The sequence below is a fragment of the Gorilla gorilla genome, chromosome 16 (assembly GCF_029281585.2).
Source record: "Gorilla gorilla gorilla isolate KB3781 chromosome 16, NHGRI_mGorGor1-v2.1_pri, whole genome shotgun sequence".
Lineage (NCBI taxonomy): Eukaryota > Metazoa > Chordata > Mammalia > Primates > Hominidae > Gorilla > Gorilla gorilla.
This window is the reverse complement of record NC_073240.2, coordinates 63,941,462-63,964,329: the sequence shown is the minus strand read 5'-3', so window position 1 is coordinate 63,964,329 and position 22,868 is coordinate 63,941,462. Positions and strand designations below refer to the sequence as shown.

General features: G+C 43.7%; 1 protein-coding gene and 1 long non-coding RNA gene across 3 annotated transcripts in view; one reads left to right on the top strand and one right to left on the bottom strand.

Moving 5' to 3' along the window:
- Positions 1–6,696, bottom strand: part of RAB8B (RAB8B, member RAS oncogene family) — a 78,019-nt gene extending 71,323 nt beyond the window's left edge. Inside the window, exon 1 of one of the 2 annotated variants that reach the window (XM_019011216.4) lies at positions 6,459–6,696. In XM_019011216.4, coding sequence (XP_018866761.3) covers positions 6,459–6,582 — 124 coding nt within the window. In that variant the 5' untranslated portion in view covers positions 6,583–6,696. The remainder of the gene's footprint in view (positions 1–6,458) is intronic. The other variant, XM_019011218.4, reaches the window with a different exon arrangement.
- A 436-nt stretch (positions 6,697–7,132) lies between these two features.
- On the top strand, positions 7,133–17,492 carry LOC129526859 (uncharacterized). The gene is made up of 3 exons (XR_008671629.2): positions 7,133–7,361; positions 15,495–15,575; positions 17,453–17,492. It is a non-coding gene; the product is annotated as an uncharacterized lncRNA (long non-coding RNA).
- Positions 17,493–22,868: the final 5,376 nt, after the last annotated feature.

Below are 22,868 nucleotides of genomic sequence, written 5' to 3'. Positions count from 1 at the left end.
CTTGTTTGTTTTTATTAATTGCCCATAAAGTTGAGTTTTTATGAGAAATTTTCAGCAAATCTTGAAATATGTGATGATTTTCCAGCATGGCAATGGTAAAGCTGCAAATAAAAAGCAGCCACGCCCTCAGAGAGGGAATACATACAATCCAGGATCCACATCACACCCTGCTGCTTCCCATTCTGGGTCCACTCCCCTTACTCATAGTTCCTACCAGAACCATGTGAGTTTGCAACCCCTAACCTAGGTAGTAAGAATCTACAATCTTACCTTGAATTTCCCTTTTTACGTTTCCGTGGCTACTTACATTTCCGAAGCTTAGTGATATCATACTCCACATTACTCGCCACCTAAAATCTACTTCCCCATCCTCACCCCAACCCTCTTCTCATGCTATGAAAACTCTATTCCTGCAAAATATTCTCAAGTAACAGTTCTAACACACACAGGAGAGCTGATGTCCAGAGCTGGGTGAAGACAGGCAGACCTAGACTAGAGCTGGCCTGAGGCCAGCAGCTCCCTGCTCATCCACTTCAGGACCTATGGTTCTTTTCAGATTCAGTTATTGGATTCAATTCAAAAATATACTGCTAAATTTTTCTTTGTCCTCAAAGACTAGACTTATTTACCTCTAAAACAATATCTAAACCTATTTCCCTCCAGCTTTTCTCAGTGGATCCAAACAATCTCGCTGCTGTTGCCAAGAGAACCTCCTCCCTGACTTGCTGCCTGCAGAACAGCTGGTGAAGCTCTTCATTAAAGTACACATTCTTCAGACAGATCCATATTTGTACCCAAGACTCAGTTTCCCCATGCCCACCCTTTATATGTAGGAAGGCTTTTTTCATTCACTAGAACACTGATTGAAGAGATGAGTTTAACCCTTTATGATCAAGTATTAAATTCTACTTTTTCTGAACCAGAGTCATTATCAGTGCTATTGCTTAGATGGGAAATCTACTGGCAGCTTTGAAAGAACACAATGACATTAAAATAAAGCTTTATGTACAAAATGTTCAATATGAACTTGCATGTTCCTTGCATATTTTTGTTTGAGAAGTTGAAACCAAGGAAAACAACTATGAAAATGAAAATCAACTTGCTCTACATATCTGGATTATGCTCAGCCAAATGTTGATATCATCTTGGATAAAAATGTAAATATGACAAAGTTTGTTTTTCAGTCAATAAGTCTTGATAAAAGCTTTGAAATGCTACCAACCAAAAACAGTTTTTAATTTTAAGTAACGGTCAGCAAACTTTCTACAAAGAACCAGTTAGTAAATATTTTTAAGCTTTGTGGGATACATATGGTCTCTTTTGCACATTGCTTTATTTTTTAATAACCTTTAAAATATAAAAACCATTCTTAGCCTGCGATCTACACAAAAACAGGCTGCAGGTCACACTTGGCCCATAGGCTATAGTGTGCTAACCCCTGATTTTAAGGAAAGTGAACCCAAGAAAAATATCCAGTGTTACAGAATAAAATGTCTAAAAGTACTCTGATGAGACTAAGCTACAACAATTACTAACATACCCCCATTAATATGATTTCATTAGTTACTTTACGTATGGAAGAAATTTTAATGATGGGATACACTTTGATCTCCTAATGTGAAACTATAGACACAGAAAGGGCAAAGGACAGCTATGCGCTGAGTTATTCCAGTATAAACTCCAACAGAACTCAGAGTCATTGTAGTAACATTTGCTATTCACCTGAACAGACTTGGCTAATCGAAACGGAAATGTCTTAACTTTCCTCACATAAAGGCATATGTGCAAACTCTAATTCTTCCCTGGAAAAGGTGATGACTTGAATTAATGGGGATAATCATACTGATTAGGAATAGTAGCAACTCAGTTGTGAAAAGTGACACAGACTTGGATCTGGGGTTTCACTACAGGATCTGCTATAATCAGCTGTGTAATTTTGAGGGTGTCAACTAAACCTTCATTTTTTTATTTATAAAATTGGGACAGGAATAAAGTAGATAATATCTAAGACTCTTTCTGCTGTTAAACTATGACTATACTAAATAGTGAAACCACTCAGGAAATACCTAACAGGAAGAAGGGGGCAGGGCAGGAGAGAGACGGCAAAGGGAAGAAGCTCTGATTGTCCTGTCAAGAGGACAGGGCTGGGTTATCTCTTTTTGTTAAACCAGCACCTTTTTCTGTCCAGAGCCATTTCAAGACGTCGGTATGCCCTCATATCAATATTAAAATGCATCCATTTCCCATAGGAAATATAATCTATAGCTAACTGTATCATCATTGCTAGTTGTCTTTATGTTACATTTTACAGGCACTTAATTAAATGTTTTTTTGTTGTTTTTGTTTTGTTTTGTTTTGTTTTGTTTGAGATGGAGTCTTGCTCTGTCGCCCAGGCTGGAATGCAGTGGCGCGATCTCAGCTCACTGCAAGCTCTGCCTCCCAGGTTCACGCCATTCTCCTGCCTCAGCCTCCCAGGTAGCTGGGACTACAGGTGCCTGCTGCCACCCCCAGCTAATTTTTTGTATTTTTTAGTAGAGACGGGGTTCACCGTGTTAGCCAGAATGGTCTCAATCTCCTGACCTTGTGATCCGCCTGCCTTGGCCTCCCAAAGTGCTGGGATTACAGGCATGAGCCACTGCGCTCGGCCAATTAAATGTTAATTATGATTACATAAGGGTTTTTAGAGCCAATAAAAAAAATTCAATTTTCAAACATTTGGAGTGAAAGGCGAGTTGGTCCCAGGCACTTGACCAATAATTTCAAATGGATAAAACATCCTTTCCTCACAGTTAACTAAATTATTGACAGATATACTAGAAGATCTTCAAAAAGTCAGATACAAGAAAATCTACCTTCCAACACCCCTCAAAGAGCAAAAAGGAAATGAGGGGACCTGAGATATCAGAGAAGATAGCAAAACCTTATTATTTACTTATCTATTTTTTAGAGACAGAATCTTGCTCTGTCTCCCAGGCTGGAGAGCAGTGGTGCAATCACAGCTTACTGTAATAACCTTGAACTCCTGGGCTCAAGGTATCCTCCTGCCTCAGCCTCCCAAGTAGCTAGTACTAAAGGTGTGCACCACTCCACCTGGCTAATTTTTTAATTTACTTTTTGTAGAGATGGGGTCTTGCTATGTTGCCCAGACTGGTGTCAAACTCCTGGCCTCAAGCGATCTTCCTGCCTCAGCCTCCCAAGTAGCTAGGAATACAGGCACACACCGTTTGGTGAATTTTTGTATTTTTGTAGAGACAGAGTCTCGCTATGTTTCCCAGGCTGGTCTTGAACTCCTGGCTTCAAGTGATCCTCCCACCTCAGTCTCCCAAAGTGCTGGGGTTACAAGCGTGAGCCACCACACCCAGCCAATAGCAAGACCTTAGAGAAGTGAGAAGAAGAAAGTATCTCTGAGACAACTGTATCTGGAATCAAAATGACTGTCTCCTTCCCTTCGTGATGACAGAACCCCTATCAAAACAGTGTCGAAAGATGGCAGATTACCATTTTTAAAACTACTAAAACTTTGACAAAGCAAAATTAAGACTTAAAATGTATCTTCATGGGAAGAAACAGACACCCATACATATCTACCAAAACACATACACACAAACCCCAGGCGTTGAGAAATACATCTTTTCCGTATGACACAGAGCTTATCAAGTGCTGTCAGCAATGCTATGGCAGACCTCATCAAAACCCAGTCAGAAAAGCACAGGAACTTACACACTTAGGTACTTCATGACTAGGGAGGAGATGGGCTGTCACCTCAATAACTTCAGATCACCTGGGAATGAGGTGAGGGGCATGGAGGGAGTGGCTGCTAGAGATGTCAACACTCAAAATCTATACTTGTAATCAGTGAAGAGTCTGTGGAACCAGAATGGTGCTAACATTCACCTTATTTTCCCAGCTTAATTTTGACTGCAGAGCATTAGGTTTCTATATAATTCTGCAGTTTGAAGGCAGTGTGTATATAAATTCTGCAGTTTGAAGGCAGTGTGTATATAAATTCTGCAGTTTGAAGGCAGTGTGCTACCACTTCCTGTTGGAGCTCTGGGGCTAAATAAGAGGTATGGGATTTCCCCTCCTCCACGTCAACTGAAGACACAGCTCACGCCTCTTTTTACCACATCCACCTCACAGAAAATACAAAGACCAAGATGTCACATGAGATTCACCTCCTTTTCATGTCCACTTCCTATTCTAATCTGTTTCAGGACACTGGTTTTCATGCCTTCATAGCTGTCACCCTCCAAAGAACCTCATTTCCATCATTTTTTGAAATCCACTGATAGACTTGAACCCTTCAAAATGAAAAGTAATTTTTAAAAGCTACTATTTTAAAAGGAAGCAGATACCCTTACAGGAAACATGGGACAAAAATTAAGGGAAAAAGAGAAAACAAATAAAACTATTGCAAACAAGCAAGTCGTCCAAGAAGCTTAACAAAAACAGCATCAGCGAGATTCACTTACTTTCAAGGCAGGAGATACTTCTGGGAGGCTCAAATACAGAATGGACAAAAGGACACCCACTCAACTTGTTAGAAATTATCCTTTACCATCTGTACTGCAGTATGCATTCAACAATGAAAAATTGTTATTTGAGGCTTTGAAATTAATACAAATGTCAAAAATTAACACCCTTTAGTTGCTGTACCAGCAGCTACCACCAAATCTTAGGAATATACTTGAGAGATGACATTTAAAATCTGCTTCTTCAGAAAAGAAAAAGTCCCACTCAAGACTGACTGCCAAGAACTTGCAATTCAAACTTCCCTAAGCCCAGACATCATAACACCCAGGAGATTTCAGACCATTCAATCTATATGAAAGAACCCAGAATGAGCAAACAAACCACAGCCTTTTCTAATACTTAAAGAGTGTTCTATACCAAATACTCTTTTTTTAAAAAAAGATAAATTATCCTTAAAAATACACAAATATTTAAACACACGTATTACCAAAGCACTAGCTCTCTATTATTTCCCAACCCAGAAATTCATGGTGAAATATGCTGTAAGAACCATACGAAAGATGACTAAATAAGCCACTATTAGAGGCCAGAAACATCACCAACACAACCAAAAGCTGAGGTATTCTTAAGGTACTTAATTAACCTGCAACTATTTAACAGGAGAAATGATGTTAAGGTGGTCACTTCTAAAACAGCTTAAAACCAGCTTTGACTTGGTCTTCAGTTTATGGTAAGTTAAGAGATCTTATTACCTGAACACAGTGTCTTCCAGTACAAAAGTAGAAAGGACAGCTCCCAGCCAGGATCAGAAAAACTCTTGATTCAATTGGAAGTAACTGAGAGGTATATCACATGTTGTGATTCATTTAACAATAATTAGAACCAAAGCAAAATATACAGGGAGGCGGGTAGAATGTAAGATCAATTCCTTGGCTGAGAAGCTGTTAAACATTCAAACCGAAGGATTTAAAATACTGAGAAGTCTTGCTTCTCAGGAGATGGTAGTAAAGAGGTGAACCATATTTTCCTGACCACATCATTTCCAAAAGTCACCAATTCCCTTAACATCCATTAACACTCACAGAACAAATTAACGCTCTATAGACATTATTCCATCATTAGTCACATTTTGCTTTCTCCTGCACTTGATCCAAAGGAAGTAAAGAGAAAATGGTAATCTGCTACTATAGCAAGTCTTGCGCCCCACTACTTTCCATTTCCTCTCTTTTCCATCTCCTCTGTCTTCTCTGCTCAACCTCCCTTTACTATGAGGTTGCTTCCTCTTTTCCTTTCTGTCTCACACCCAGATCCCTTTACTTTCTCCACCAAGTATCCTCATTCTGCCCTCTGATCCCTTGAACTCTTCTTCCACCTACAATTTTCTTCTGTCCCCTCCTACGACATCTCAGTCCAGACCTCCTGTGGCCAGCCGTCCCCTTCTTCCTCACCTCCTGACCGCTCATTCCCCTGAATTCCCTTCCAGTTGCCTGGTTCTCACCTCTCTGTCCCTTGTGTCCTCTGTCCCTCTACTTCACATCTCTCTCATTGCCCCCATCCCTCATTTCCCCCTTCACATTTCCTTCCTCTCCTGTCTTTTAATCATTGGCACGTCCACTATCCCCTTCTCTCTACATGAGATTTCCTGCGTCTTCCCCCCAACACATTTTGTCCCTCAAAGACCCCTCCCCGTCAGTCTCCGAACCCTCTCGTTCCCCCAATACCCCTAGTCCTTGTTCCTCTGTTCCCCTTCCCGTTCCTTTGCCCCCAAGTTCCCCCTTCGCCCTTAGCCTCACGTTCCCGCTCGCCCCTCTCCCTCACGCCCTCGCCCCTCTCCCTCACGCCCTCGCCCCTCTCAGTGCCCCCGCCACCTTGCAGTCCCCGGGGTCTCCTCTCCCGGGCTCCCAAGCGCCCCCCGCCCTCTCCCCGTCCCCTAGTACCCGCCCCCCAATTCTCTACCCGGTCCCGGGCCGCGGCCCCTCCCTCACCGATGGTGGAGATGAAGGTGGTGTTGAAGGCGTCCTCTGAGAAGCGGAACAGGAGGCAGGTCTTGCCTACCCCCGAGTCGCCGATCAGCAGGAGCTTGAAGAGATAATCGTACGTCTTCGCCATCTTCTCGCTCCGGCCCTCTGACCGGGGAGCCAGAGGAGGCGGTGGAGAGAGGCGGGGAGGGGGCCGCGGGCGAGGGGGCGTGCCCGCCAATCCGCCGCTTCTCGCCCCGCCCCACGCCCCGCCCCTCCTCTCGGAGAAGGCCTGCGCGCCCCACCCCGTGCGGCCAATCGGCGAGGGCTTCGTCATCACCGCCCGCGCCCCGGGACTTCATGGGACTTGTAGTTCCTCCGGGGAGCCTCGGGCGTGCCCCGCGAGGACTGTCCAGGCGGCTCCAGCGGATAAAAGACCTGCTATGGGCGGGGTGACAGGGTGGAGGCGTTTCCACCCGAGCTGGGAAGGGAGGCCCCGTTTCGTACTCTGCTGGTCGAGCCGCCGGAACTTAACTTTGTTATTTCTTTGTGTGCAGACGCCTTCCAAATCCAGGACCTCAGAATCAGAGCCCCGTAGTTCCCGCATCTCTTCCGCCGAGACCTGGAGCAGAGATGCTTTCTTTCCTTGGCGCTGCTGTGGCGCAGCCTACGGGTTATCTGCAGAGGGCATTATCCAGCTTCTCCCCGAGGCCATGCCCAGCACCACTATAACCCCCTCCCGCAGCCCCTCAGTCACAGAGCTGAGAAAGAATGGTTACCATGCTAACTCGAACCTCACTTGTGCCCCCTTCTTCACGCCACACAGACCAGAGGCAAATACAATGAGTATTTAGAGAATCTGCTACGCTGATCGCTCCCCTCTCCTCGCAGGAGGATGGATTTTTAAATCTGGGAAGTCTTGTGCTACAGGTCTGTGCCCCATGAAACTGCAAGCATCCTGTGAGGTGTGCCACGGGAATTTAGAGAATAAGATTTGAATTTAGTCTTGGCTCTGCTGCATAACCGCTGTGACAAGTCACGCAGGCACTGGACATTTCAGTTTTCTCATCTGTAAAATTGATATGAAACAAGATACTTCATACGGTTCCAGTGAAACTTAAATACTAAATGTGAAAGTTCTTTGAAACCCATAAGGCACTGTTAGCAGTGATGGTAATATTCATTACTCTTCAGTAGGCTCTCACTTAATTGATGACGAATATAGGGAGGAAACAGCATTCTGTTATACTCAAGTTAATCCTTTATTATTTATTGTCTTAGGCTAATTCTCTGTTTTGTGGATGTATTGTTCAGTCCCCTTTCATTTGCTAGTGGCAGAAACCCAACCGGATTAGCTGTTGTGAAAGGGGTGTTGACTGGTTCAGGTAATGTGGAAGCAAAAGGCTAAGAAGGTGTGGGACTAGGAGTCCACCCTGCCAGGGCTCTCTGTCTCTCATCTGTTGTTCTCCCTCCGAAGTTTTAATTTCTAATATGTCAAATACCAACAGATAAAACCCACATGAAAAAAAGCTTCTTGGAGTCTTCAATAAGTTTTAAGAGGATGAAGGGGTCTTGAAACCAAAGTATTTGAGAACCACTGGTCCAGACATTTACCTTAGCTATAAGGAAACACCTTCTGGAAGGCTAGAGGTTATTAAGGGAACCAGTGGACTCCACCATTAGTGGAATAAGAAAAGGGGGGGGGGAGAAAACCGTGGACAGTTAGTTGAACAAACCAGCAGGCTTTTCTAAGGACACATACTGTGTGCCTTGTGACTTTAGGAACAGTGCCACTGATAATCCATTCTCAATTGCATTGTGGCAGAAGACTTAGTTGGCCCTAGAATTGGCCTTCATTTTCTATGCGGGTAAAAGATGAAATGTATCTTCATTAACTGATTGATCATACAGTAGCCAGAGGGCTGCTGCTGCTGCTGCTGCTTACGGAATGTCTCATTCCTAGAGTCCACTAGATAGGAACAAAGCTCTAATGAGGTCAAAGTCACAGTGTCTGCCCCTAATGAAGAAGGATTCTGCCCTCTGGCACAGGCTGAGCCTCCTTGCCAAGCCAGTCCTTGAGCAAGCCTCTGAACGTGGCTTCAGCCATGATCTGAACAGTGTGGATTGTTCTATATCTTCCTCCTCATTCCTGGAAAAGAAGGGGAAAAAATTCCGCAAAGACCAGTGGAATTTATTTCTTTTTAAAAATGTATATTTATGGCCAGGCGCGGTGGCTCACGCCTGTAATCCCAGCACTTTGGGAGGCCGAGGCGGGCAGATCACGAGGTCAGGAGATCGAGACCATCCTGGCTAACACGGTGAAACCCCGTCTCTACTAAAAGTACAAAAAATTAGCCGGGCATGGTGGCGGGCGCCTGTAGTCCCAGCTACTCGGGAGGCTGAGGCAGGAGAATGGCATGAACCCGGGAGGCGGAGCTTGCAGTGAGCCGAGATTGCACCACTGCACTCCAGCCAGGGTGACAGAGCAAGACTCCGTCTCAAAAGAAAAAAAAAAACGCATATTTATTAAAATGATGTTTAGTCCCACTGTCTGTATGCAACTATTATCATTCTCTTTCTATATGAATAAAAATGTAGTGATACGGTAAAGAACTTAAGTTCAAAAGAGAAACTAGCATTAGGAATTTTAAAGTCCCTAAATTTTCTTAGGGGAATTTTGTTAATTGATGGGAATTTTAAAAAATAATAATGTTGTCTTATTTTCACTTCCCCAGTTTTTCTCTGCTACCAAGTATATATAATATTGGTACTTTCTAGCTGGTAAGTTTGTGCACCACTGTTGAACCATTCAAGCATTTTGACATATTGATACTACTTCAAAAAGAATCATTTTTCTCTTACACATTATTCATTTTCATATTTTGTGCAACAATGTTATTTAGATATCGGATTCTGGTGGTAGTAACTGAGTACTATTGAATCAAGGCATTTTGCTCAAAGGACTGGACATTAAGTATATTTGTAGCAGAACAGTTACTTCAGGTAGCAGGTTGCTGGTTGCCACTGTTCCTTCTTTCTCTGAGTGCTATCAGTGGACCCCGTTTTAAACTCCAAGTTACCATGCTCTGAGTGAACCACATCAATACTTTCTGTCAGTTTCCCAAGCCCACCCTGTAAATACTACATCACTGCAGAGCACCAGGCACATTCAATTTGATTTAGCAAATGTTTATTGAAGCCTTCTATAGGGTTAACATTGTACATGACAGCTTGACTACAGAAATCTAGATGTCCAAGGAGTCTACCTTCTGTGAATTTTGTCAGACCAGCACTCTTTCTGTTTTTGGAAAGCCACTCCTCTTTCTAATGATGGCTGTGAATCATGTCACTTCACTCCACGTGCCACAGAGGTGGGCATATGACCCAGGCTGCGTCAATCCGAGTTCTTCCCTGTGAACTTTCTAAGGAAATGGGTTTTGATGCTGAAAGTAGGTCTGTCTGGTATGAGGTCTATGTGAGCTTTTGGCTGGTTTTGATCAAAGCTTTAGTTCATTTTCCTGTATTCTCTTGTTCCTGCTCTTCTCTGTGTTTACTTTGTCCTCAGGCTAGCTTTCCTCATGGTAGCAAGCAAGACTGCCATGTTGCACAATTCCAAAGGCATTATTCACTCTCCACAGTAATGTATTCATCTTGGAGGTCCACTCCCAAGATTCTACAAACATAGTCTTGAGGGTCTGTGTGTTCTCTAAGCAAATTTTCAAAATAGTTTAAGAATTTTTAAACTGGTTTAAGTTGTTCCACGACACTTGAGAGCAAGAAATGTCACCTTTCTTAATGGCTTTAATGAAATTAAATTTAGCTGAGACCCCTACTTATCAAAGGCTGGCAAAACCAATATCAAGTTTTTTTTGTTTGTTTTTGAGGCGGAGTTTCACTCTTGTTGCCCAGGCTGGAGTGCAATGGCACAATCTCAACTCACTGCAACCTCTGCCTCCTGTATTCAAGCATTTCCCCTGCCTCAGCCTCCCGAGTAGCTGGGATTACAGGTTCCCATCACAATGCCCAGCTAATTTTTATATTTTTAATAGAGACGGGATTTCACCATGTTGGCCAGGCTGATCTCCAACTCCTGACCTCAGATGATCCGCCCACCTTGGCCTCCCAAAGTGCTGGGATTACAGGCATGAGCCACCGCGCCCGGCCCAAAATCAGTTATTACTGGGACTTTTCCTCTCCTTAATTGTATCTTACAAGAATCCAGGAGCTCACATGGTCCTGAAAAATTAAAGGCAAAGCAACCTCTGGGAATCAATGTGTACCCATCTCGGTTGACACTTCTGCCCAACTACACTAGGTTCTGGCCCTCTGCCATCTGTTGAGCCAGCTGTCCCGGTGGGCTACAAAGATGTCCTTTATGGTGATTATCTTCACTGACTGATGACTCAGCTGTTGAATAAGTTCTCTCTCTGTTATTGAATGGTTTGTGTGCTTCTTTGTCTGCTCCCTTAAAAGTTGAGCTCTTTGAGGAAAGAGACTGCTAATGTATTGCTGCATCCCCAGCATGCTTAGCATGATGTTTTATACATAGCAGGCACTCAAGGTGTTGAATGAACGAATGAATGAAGATCTGACTAGCATCTTAGCAGTCTAGCTAATTTTAAAACATCTGGACACCTTTAGTTTATTATTTGCTATATTAGGTGTTTGGGACCTCACTAATATCTTTCTGTTTGTACTCTACCTTGTATTTAGATGTTATTCATTCAGTAAGTACACTATTCATTGTTGTGTTTAAGAAATCAGCATAATTATGTATTATTTTTCTGGTTTGTCAAGATCACATTGAATGATAAGCCCTTAAAAATACCAATTTTTCGTGTCACCTGTGTGTCATTAAAAAATGCTATTTAGTGATACTCCAGTGTATAATTCTACAATTATCCTAATCAGAGGGACAAACTGTACCCTTTCCACTGACTGATATTTCCTGAGCAATCACTAGGTGAAAAATGTCCACTCAAACATTCATTAAGTTCACACTTTGAAACCAGCTAAGCAAGGCCACCTGGAGGATACAAAAAGATGTCTCATGTGGTCCTTGCCCTCAGTTTGCTCCCAGCTAATTGAGGTGAGAGCCCACAAATGAAAAATTCAATGGTAAATGTGAGGCTCGTACACATTGCATTTATCTTGATAGGTGAAGATAAGTTGTCCATTCTGATTGGTTGGCTTTTCATTCGGATTAGTGGGGCATCCATTCTCATTGGTTGGGTGTTGATTTTGATGATTTGGGCATCCATTCTGATTGGCCAGGCTTCCAATCTGATTGGTCAAGTGTTCCTGCCAAACTGATTGTTACACATTATGCATATCACCACTGGATGCAAAAGTTAAATAAAAATGAGAGATGATAAGACCCCTACATTATGTACATTCTACAATAATGTAGAATCAGTGGGAGCCCTGAGCTTGTTTTCCTGCAACTAGATGGTCCCATCTAGGGGTGATGCGAGACAATGACAGAACATCAAGCATTAGATTCTTTTTTTTTTTTCTTTTTGGGACAGAGTCTCACTCTGTCACCCAGGCTGGAGTGCAGTGGCACGATCTAGGCTCCCTGGAACCTCCCCTCCCCAGGTTCAAGCGATTTTCCTGCCTCAGCCTCCTGAGTAGCTGGGATTACAGGCACACACCACCACACCCGGCTAGTTTTTGTTTTTAGTAGAGATGGGGTTTCACCGTGTTGGCCAAGCTGGTCTCAAACTCCTGACCTCAGGTGATCCTCCTGTCTTGGGCTCCCAAAAAGCTGGGATTACAGATGTGAGCCACCGCACCAGGCCTAGGCATTAGATTCTCATAAGGAGTGCGCAACCTAGATCCCTCACACACGCAGTTCACAATGGGGTTCGTGCTCCTCTGAGAATCTAGTGCCACCTCAGTTCTGACAGGAGGCGGAGCACAGGTGGTAATGCTTGCTCACCTGCTGCTGCTCACCTCCTGGTGTGTAGCCCAGTTCCTAACAGGCCACTGACTGGAACTGGCCCACTGCCTCGGGGGTTGAGGACTCCTGCACCAAAGGGTGGTTTGGAAGGAATTCATTCTAATACCTCTTATATTATTTCTTTCTCTGGTAATAAAGTTGCTGACAATAAAATATTAGCAAAATTCATTCATTTCATTAAGCTAGGCATTGCTATTTTGTGGGATTTTGTGTAAAGTAAGACGTGCAATAAGGACTATGCATTTTGGGTAGAGCATTTTGGGTAGAGCTTCTTGTAAACTTGAGGTTTTTTTGTTTGTTTTTTTGTTTTTTTTTTAAGTCTTTTGGGGCCAACTTTAAAATGGACTCTTATCCAATAGCAAAGTCAAGATGTGCTGAAACTCACAATCAGCATCAGAACAGGTATTGGGATGCTTATGGTAGTAAATAACAGAATACTAAATGACCTAAATAAAAATACTCATTTAAACCATAAATATATTTAACCCTAAACTAGAATTATCAGATATAAGCCTAGTGACAGGTGAGACTTAATCTAGTAGCTCAAATTACATGCCCAGTTCTTGGCTTCTCTTTGTCAGCATCTTAGCAACACATCTTCAAGATAGCACTTATTTCAATAGGCTAGCCCCATGTGGTTGCAAAATGTCTTCCTGAAACTCCTAGGCCTCCTTGCTTCCAGATTCAAACAGAGCAGAATGTAGAGAATCCTTTTCCCCAAAAGTTCAAATAAATACCCAGGAATTGAGTTCCATGGGCCTTGACTGCCCTTCCCTGAACCTATCCAGGGCCCAAGAGAGTGGCCTCGGTCAACTGATGTAAGCCACTGGGACTGGGTGTAGAGTCAGCCTCACCCTAAACACAGGGTTCTATTAGTGAAGACTGGAGAAGATAAGGCTGGGAAACAAACGAGCACCATCTGTGTTTACGTGTAAAATGCACATGGATATTTGTTTGCTTGTTTTTGAGACTGAGTCTCATTGTATTGCCCAGGCTGGAGTGTAATGGCACGATCTTGGCTCACTGCAACCTCTGCCTCCCGGGTTCAAGCAATTCTCATGCCTCAGCCTCCTGAGTAGCTGGGATTTCAGGCACATGCCACCACACCTGGCTAATTTTTGTATGTTTAGTAGAGACAGAGTTTCACCATATTCATCAGGCTGGTCTCGAACTCCTGACCTCTGGTGATCCGCCCACCTCGGCCACCCAAAGTGCTGGGATTACAGGTATGAGCCACGATGCTTGGCCATCACATGGATATTTGTGTCAAGTACTACCAAGTGATTGATTACATTGGAGAAATCACAGAACTGAATCCAGAAAAAGTGTGATTTGTCATCCTCTAAACAGATGGGTTGATGCTTAACTGGGAAGAAGGAAATATGGCCTCCTTGAGGAGGGAATGGGTAACCCAAAGCCAGAATTAACCAAAGCACTTTGACACCTGGCCCCTTTTCTGCCCTACTTCAGGAATCAGCTGATGGTATAAAGCCCATTTTGGCAGCAAAGACTTTAAAATGGGCTTTATACCCTTAAATGGTTCCTGAAGCAAACTTTCTAATTTTTCTATCAGGCTCTGACAAATCTGTCCTGGGACTATGTTATTGAAAAAAGGACTGAACTTAGCATCAGATGACCTGAGTTCTGTTTCCCCTCTGCTACTAAATAGTTCTGTGACCTTAAACAAGCACAGCATTTCTGTGCCTCAGTTTCCTTAACTGTAAAATGGGAGGAACTGAATGAAATCATCCATTCCCATCTGTAAAATCCTTTGAGCTCTTGAATCCAGATGTCCTGAGACCTGGAAGTTCTGGTCTTTCACACAATAGTCTCCCAAGCCACCCAAACCCCTGGTGAATCAGGGGATTTATCAGCAACCTCAGAGGTCTTGTGAGTCCCATTGAGGCTATATAGGGTGTGGAGCTGGGAAAGGAGCCCAAGATACTTAGTTCCTTGTTCTAAACAACATTCAATTCACCCTTATGACTCAGTTATCATTGCTTCTCTCTTTCCAAGCAGCGCAAAGTTTCAGTCCTGAGATAGCAATAATGATTTGTTGGGTTGCCAAATTACTGGGTTAAGAGAAAAATGAAATTCTGCTTTGTATTTTGAGCCAACTCCAATCAGATTTCTTCCTGCAATTCCTACTTAATATGAATAATCATAATCATTTCCCAAATAACCTTAAACATAGACATGTATATATATTTAGAGGCAGGGTCTCACAATGTTCCATAGGCTGGAGTGCATGGCTATTCACAGGCACGATCATAGCTCACTGTAACTTCAAACTCCGGAGCTCAAGTGATCCTCCTGCCTCGGCCTCCTGAGTAGCTAGGACTACAGGTGCACACTACTGCACCTGGCTCTGACTTTTTTTTTTTTCCCCTGGTTTAACAGCAGCAAGGGATTATAAACAGAGTTAATCAGGGAACATGTTGAATTGCTCTAGAACCTATGATAAAACACCCTCTCCCTTTGTGAAATTCCTTGCTCTCACTGGTTCAGACAGAACTGAAGAGTTAATATGAAATCAAGCAGGATTCTTTGATTATTCACTTTTAAAATTACAAGCATAAATGATGATGATAACCTAATAGAATGCTGAATAAATAAGGCTGAATAGGTGATTCTTTTGGGCCAGGTTGAATATTCAGATTAAGAGAAACTGCGAATGAAATCCCAATCACATAGTAATTTCCCACCTATCGCTTTCTGAAACTCAAGTAGCTATATGGTCTAATTAGGCTGTTTGGGGGATTATCACATTTTATTTCTGCAATGAATGGCATCATTTGGGGTTTAATATTTATTGAGGCTTTTATGAAACAGAGAGGTTTCCATATGTCTCTAGAGCAAAACATTTGTGTTTGCCATCTGCTACTCAAGAGTAGTTTTATAGAAAAAGAATGCAAATTGCTTGCTTCTTTAATTGCTTTGGGGCTAGGCTATACTATAGTTGGGACTGTGGAAAAGCCAGTAGAATTAACTGCTGGGAGAATACCATTGTTTACTTAGCCACCAACTTAAATAATTCTTTGCAAGCAAACTGCATAAAAAGAGATTAAAGCCTAAAATTATTTTTGTTCTTTTAACTCAAGGCAAAAACCAAGTGAAGAGATGTGTGAGATTTTTTTCGAGCTGGCAAAAAGGAGACCCTATCCAGGAGATTAGGCTTTAAGGTCAGTATAGGAAGTATCAGATCTCTTTTTCAAGATCTGACGCCAACTGAATCTGTGACTCACACTTAGTACTTAAAAGAAAAAAAAAAAAATCAGAGGATCTCCTTGAGCCCAGTATCAAAAAAAGTAATTTACTTTTCATCACCAGGAGCTAATTACTTGGGCTCTGGACTCCATACTGTTTGTTTCTCCTTTCCCTCTTCTCAGTGGCTTCTTGAATTGTGTATAAGTCTCTATTCAGTAACACCTCCACTAGCCTGTAGATAGTCATCATTAGAAAATATAGTATTTCTAATCACTTTTGCTTAATCAGGAGTCACTTCAACCAACAGGGCTCACCCAAAAGTGGAAACTCTGGGGCTTAGGAATTGTCTGTGGATTTCAATTGCTGATGCTTTTTCTAGCTTTCCTCACAGTAAAATTGTATCCATCAAGGTTATGAGAATACAAATGTAAGAAATTGACAGATGAAAGGGACCTAGTCTGCCCAGTGACTAACTGAGATCCTTGACAGGCTACCTAACCTCAATGGACCTCTGACTTCTAAGACTACTTCTTGTTTTAAGAGGCCATAAAAACCTGCCGGGCGCGGTAGCTCACGCCTGTAATCCCAGTACTTTGGGAGGCCAAGGCAGGCAGATCACGAGGTCAGGAGATTGAGACCATCCTGGGCAACATGGTGAAACTCCATCTCTACTAAAAATACAAAAATTAGCTGGGCATGATGGTGCGTGCCTGTAATCCCAGCTACTCGGGAGGCTGAGGCAGGAGAATCGCTTGAACCAGGGAGTTGGAAGTTGCAGTGAGCCGATATCACGCCACAGCACTCCAGCCTGGCAACAGAGCGAGACTCCGTCTCAAAAAAAGAGGCCATAAAAACCAATGTCTAGGCCGGGTGCGGTGGCTCACACCTGTAATCCCAGCACTTCGGGAGGCTGAGGTGGGCAGATCACTAGGTCAGGAGTTCGACACCAGCCTGGCCAACGGGGAGAAACCCCGTCTCTACTAAAAATACAAAAATTAGCCGGGCGTGGTGGTGGGCGCCTGTAATCCCAGCTAGTCAGGAGGCTGAGGCAGCAGAATTGCTTGAACTCAGAGGCAGAGGTTGCAGTGAGCCGAGATTGCGCCACTGCACTCCAGCCTGGTGACAGGGCGAAACTCCATCTCGAGAAAAAACAAAACAAAAATCCAATGACTATAGAGATGTATTCCAGGGTTTCTCAAAATGTGTACCTCAGAATGCTAAGTGAGTCAGCAGATGCTAGCAGGTGATACAAGAAGAAAAGATTTCAGGGCTAAGCTTTTTGAGAAACGCTGCTATCAGTTGTTTAGACGGTGCGGCTTCTCTGACGTCAGTATGCAGAGGCGCAGCTGTGAGTCTCCACCGCAAGGTGTGGCACACGGCTTTTCCCACACTCCATTCTGATGGCGCATCTTATGGGGCTTGTGTCCTCAGACTGTATGTTAGGAAACTGATTTAATCCAAACCCTTTTTTTGTTTGTTCGTTTTTTGTTTTTGTTTTTTTGAGACGGAGTCTCACTCTATCGCCCAGGCTGGAGTGCAGTGGCACCGTCTCGGCTCACTGCAGCCTCTGCCTCCCGGGTTCCGGCGATTCTCCTGCCTGAGCCTCCCGAGTAGCTGGGACTACAGGCGCCCGCCACCACACCTGGCTAATTTTTTTGTATTTTTAGTAGAGATGGGTTTCACCATATTGGCCAGGCTGGTCTCAAACTCCTGACTTCAGGTGATCCACCCGCCTTGGCCTCCCAAAGTGCTGGGATTACAGGCGTGAGAGCCACCGCACTCGGCCCTTATTTTTATTTTTATTTTTTTTTAATTTATTTATTTTGAGACAGGGTCTCTCTCTGTCACCCAGCATGGAGTGCAGTGGAATGATCTTGGCTCATTGCAACCTCTACCTCCCAGGCTCAAGGTATCCACTCACCTCGGCTCAAGGTATCCTCTCACCTGGGATCAAGGTATCCTCTCACGTCGGCTCAAGGTATCCTCTCACCTCGGCTCAAGGTATCCTTCCACCTCAGCTGGGACCACAGGCCCGCACCACCACGCCCAGCTAATTTTTATTTTTTTGTGGTAGAGATGGGGTTTCACCATGTTGCCTAGGCTGGTCTCAGACTCCTTGCCTGAAGTGATCTACCTGCCTCGGGCTCACAAAGTGCTGAGATTAGAGGCTAAGCCACCCCTCGAAACCTAACCCCTTAGTTTTAGATATGAAAACACTAAATAGCAAAGTCCTACTATCAAGTTGAAAATCAGCATGTTTACAGGAAGCTGTGAGGAAAGACCGCAGCATCCATTCCCAGAATTCCTGACAGACTGGACTGAGAACACCCGTCCCTGCCTCCCAGGCTTCTCCTGAGTCCCAGGGCAGGGCTCCCTGCTGCCACCTCTGTCACTGTCAGATCCACAGAAAGATCAGAGAAGAGGGTGGGGCGCTATGATGGCTCTCTCTCCTCCACACCTGGGGAAGCTGCTTCACCCTCAAGCTCTGGGGGACTGGCAGATGTTGTACTAACCTGAAATTAAAATCATCTGTGCAGAAGCATATTTACCCAGAATTCTGAATGAACATTCTGTAGATTGTGTTTTTGAGAAAAAGACTAATGTCAAGTAATTAAACTAACTGGCATTTTTTGCTTTGTATTGTTCTGTATTTTGAATGAATTATAGGCTAGGTTAGAGGGTCATATCACACCCAGGCTAATTTCCCACGTTGACATTTAAAGTGCTGTAAAAATGATCTGCACAATGAAGTGTTTTTACAGATAAATTATTTGAATTTCTTGAGGGCATGAATTATATTTACATTGTATCCCTAATGACTGACTAACACAGGCTTGGCATATATTAGCCACAAAGTGACAAATATGTTTGCATTAATTAGTAAATTATAATCTAATGAGCAGGTTTTAATAAAATTAAATAATGGTAATAATACACTCACAGCACTAATGGAATCCTACCTTTTCAGATTAATTGACTTATCATGGTCAAGGACCATGAATTCTGGTTAAGGCTTATTAACAGAGGCTATTTGACAGTTTTCACTTGTAATCTCTTGGTTTCATAAACATGTTTCATTCAGGTGATAATAAATGAGATCATTTCTATATTTGACTGTTCAATACATACACACAGAATTGGAATGAGCTGGTAGTTATCAAGTCCTATCTTCCAGTCACTGCAGAATTCCCCTTTCAACCACTTGGTCTGTGTTTAAACATCCCCATAGATAACACACATAATAACAACCTTGAAGAAATGTGTGATCCTGGAGGGCCTTCTGAGTCATCACAGGATTAAGTCATGTTAGTAAATGATAGTTTGTGTTCTATAGTTTCATTCAACAAAAGCTCTTTTAGCACCTACAATATATAAAGCAACTTACTAGATACCATAAGAGGAATAAAGATGAACTGACACAGACCACTCCATAAGAAGCGCATGGCCTTCATCGGAGATGGGACCCACACTTAAATAGTTAAAATACTAGGTAGAATTATGATATACTGGTAATGTACTGTTGTGCTAGTTTATAGTTTTTTTTTTTGAGACAGAGTCTCACTCTGTCGCCCAGGCCGGAGTGCAGTGGTGCAATCTCCGCTCACTCCAACTTCTGCCTCCCAGGTTCAAGCAATTCTCCTGCCTCAACCTCCCAAGTAGCTGGGATTACAGGAGCGCGCCACCACGCCTGGCTAATTTTTTTATTATTTTGTGGAGATGGGGTTTCACCATGTTGACCAGGCTGGTCTTGAACTCCTGACCTCAAGTGATCCACCCGTCGCGGCCTCCCAGAGTGCTGGGATTACAGGCGTAAACCACTGTGCCCAGCCTTATAGTTATTTCAAAACTAGTTTATATTTCTTTAGACACTGGTAGTCTATAATTAAGTGGATTACCCAGTGTATTAGAACACCTAATTCCCTAACTATTGTTGATACATGGAAGGTTACCACACTCAGTATCAATGACATCGGGTTTTACTAGCAATCAACAGCATCACCTAAGAGCGATGCTCTTGGGTGAACCATCCCAGCAAGGTCTTGCTGACCAGTGTTGAGTCACCTACTTTGACCCACAATTCACCTTAAATGGATGAGCAAGGAGGATGAATCATGATGACATGGGAACCTGAACTGCATTGAGCGAGGTTTCAGGGATGCCTTCGGGAAGCTGGATGCTTGTACAGGCTGCAATATAGACCAAGTTGCCAAGTGACAACCAAAAATGGGATTAGTCAGGGAATAAAAATTGTCCCTAGCTTTCCAGAATGGCTCTATCTGAACAGACAGTGGATCTGTTGGGGAGAAGGTGAAGGGTGTAGGAAAAGAACCTGCCTGTTTACACCCCAGAAGTGACCACCACCTACTAGTCTGAACCAACTTTTAAATTCTGATTTGGGCTCTGTTTCTACCTCCATATGAAAAGCGAAAAAATTTAAAGGAGGCCGGGTGTGGTGGCTCATGCCTGTAATCCCAGCACTTTGGGAGGCCGAGGCTCGTGGATCACCTGAGGTCAGGAGTTCGTGACTAGCCTGGCCAACCTGGTGAAACCCTGTCTCTATTAAAAATACAAAAATTAGCTGGGCATGGGTGCCTGTAATCCCAGCTACTTGGGAGGCTAAGGCAGGAGAATCACTTGAACCCCCTGGGAGGCGGAGGTTGCGGTGAGCCGAGATCGTGCCATTGCACTCCAGCCTGGGCGACAGAGCGAGACTCCGTCTCAAAAACAAAATAAAACAAAACAAAAACTTTAAGGAAATTAAATTATATAACCAACCTCCAAAGATCATTAAGGAATGTATCCTTCATATATTATGAACAGTATTGTTGGAGAAAGTTGAACTAACCCTCGCCTGAGCCGAGAATCCAGAATTCAATGCTGTTAACGTTTGAACACACAACAACGAATTTGCATCCAAATAAACATTGTACACATTTCCTTACATCTTTTGCCTTGAGAATTTGGTGATGAAAATACTTTTTACATGTAGACATATTGCCCTTAATATTAAATGTCGTAAATTATTATGCAAAACTGAGATATGGGGGAACAATAAGGAAGCTCATAATTTTAGCTTCTTTGCATCTCAAAGCCGGGACTGTGATCATGACCCTGATTCTGAAGGAAATGATGTGGACAGAAGCTGTTTTGTCTGACAGCTCCTCACAACCTTGACTGACCCAAGCAACCCCCACAAAAAGCAATGCCCAGCAGTCCAGGGAATCAAGCTTCTCTTCCACCCCCTTGGTCCATTCCGGGGAGGCAGCAGCAGTGGCACTGACCTTAGGATCATCCTCTAGAGTTTTGATGTCTGGTTTTGTACGGGAGTGCAACCTTAGCAGTAAAATATTTACTTCTGGAGCTCATTCATTTGTTCTCTGGCCCTTATACCTACTGGAGATAATGCCTACTGCCCAGAATAAGTAAGTTATTTATTGGAGGTAGCAGATAAAATATTGAAACAGCTCATGCCTTTGTGTTGTATAGTTGAGGTAGAAATAATGGTACCCAGATTTGTGCAGACTCTATTAACTCACACCTTTGGCTTATTTATTATTTGGCCAGATATGATTTGCTCTTAGGTCTTGGCAAGAGGGGCCTCTCCCCTGGGGCCCACTGTGTAGAGAGCCTGATGCTACCCTTGTTCTCTTCTGGTCAGTCCTCTCCACTGGGCAAGGAGTTTACAGGCTAAGTGGATTTACTCACCCAGAGCCATGCCATCTTTTTAGGCTACATTCCAGGTACCCAGAACTCAGGATTCCCTGCCAATGGCCCTGCTTCCAGGATTGGTATGGGCCTCTTCCTGATCGATCTTTCTTTCTTTCTTTTTCTTCTTTTTTTATTTTTTTATTTTTTATTTTTTGGAGACGGAGTCTCGCTCTGTCACCCAGGCTGGAGTGCAGTGGTGTGATCTCAGCTCACTGCAACCTCTGCCTCCGGGGTTCAAGCAATTCTCCTGCCTCAACCTCCCAAGTAGCTTGGATTACAGGCACGCATGGCCACGCCCGGCTAATTTTTTGTATTTTAGTAGAGACAGGGTTTCACCGTGTTGCCCAGGCAGGTCTCCAACTCCTGAGCTGAGGCAATCCACTCATCTCGGCCTCCCGAAGTGCTAGGATTACAGGCATGAGCCACCGTGCTCAGCCCTTTTTTTTTTTTTTTTTTTTTTAGAAACTGAATCTTGCTCTGTTGCTCAAGCTGGAGTTCAGTGGCGCAATCTCAGCTCACTGCAAGCTCCACCTCCAGGGTTCAAGTGATTCTCCTGCCTCAGCCTCTCGAGTAGTTGGGATTATAGGCGCCTACTACCATGCCCAGCTAATTTTTGTATTTTTAGTAAAGACGGGTTTTCACCATGTTGGCCAGGCTTGTCTCGAACTCCTGACCTCAAGTGAGCCTCCCAAAGTACTGGGACTACAGGTGTGAGCCACTGCACCCAGCCCTGATCTATCCTTCTGAGGGTGGACTGTACAATTGGGCCATAGCCCCAAGTGGCCACCAAAAGGGGGTGATGGTATGGCCAGCACTTGGACATATGGGCTGGAATCCACGTCGTGTGTGTGTGAGGCCCTTCATGATGTAGGCCCAATTTGAGGGGTGAAGGAAGGGCACCATTCTGGGCCAGGGCTGCTCTCCTGGGCCACCACGTTTTGGTATGGACCTCTAAGGAGCTGAAATATTCTAAATTCAAACCAATTATCTGCGTCATTGTAAAGGTATATCTGTCAAGGTAGGAAACCCAAGTTTGTTAGCTTTGGCTAGAATTTTAAAATATTTAGACATATGATATGTTGGTTTTCATTTTCATTCTTGCTCCATGCCCCACAAAATAGGGCCTGTCCTTGGAATGTGTTTGATTTTGAGTGTGTTTAAAATTCTAATATAAAGGCTCTGGTAAGTGGTTGGAGTGTGGGTAATGGGTGGGCCACTTTGCCACCAGGTCAAACAGAGCATTGCTGCCAACCAGCGCTCCAACTACGTTCCAACATCCTTCTGCTCCCTGACCCAACAAGAGAAACTGCATGTGTGTGTGTGTGTGTGTGTGTGTGTGTGTGTGTGTGTGTGTGTGTGTAATATCCACTGAGAATCAGGAAAACATGACCTGGCTGTGCTCACATCATCCAAACCTCACAGTGATGTTCTGTTCTAGATTGCCACGGCTGCTCTGCCAAGCTTCTCTTCCCACTTGGCTTCCTTTAGCTGCTCAGAGTTAGGAGCTAGGCATTTTGAAGGCCTCCTCCAGGAGAAGAAGAATGAACTAGAAAGGGAAT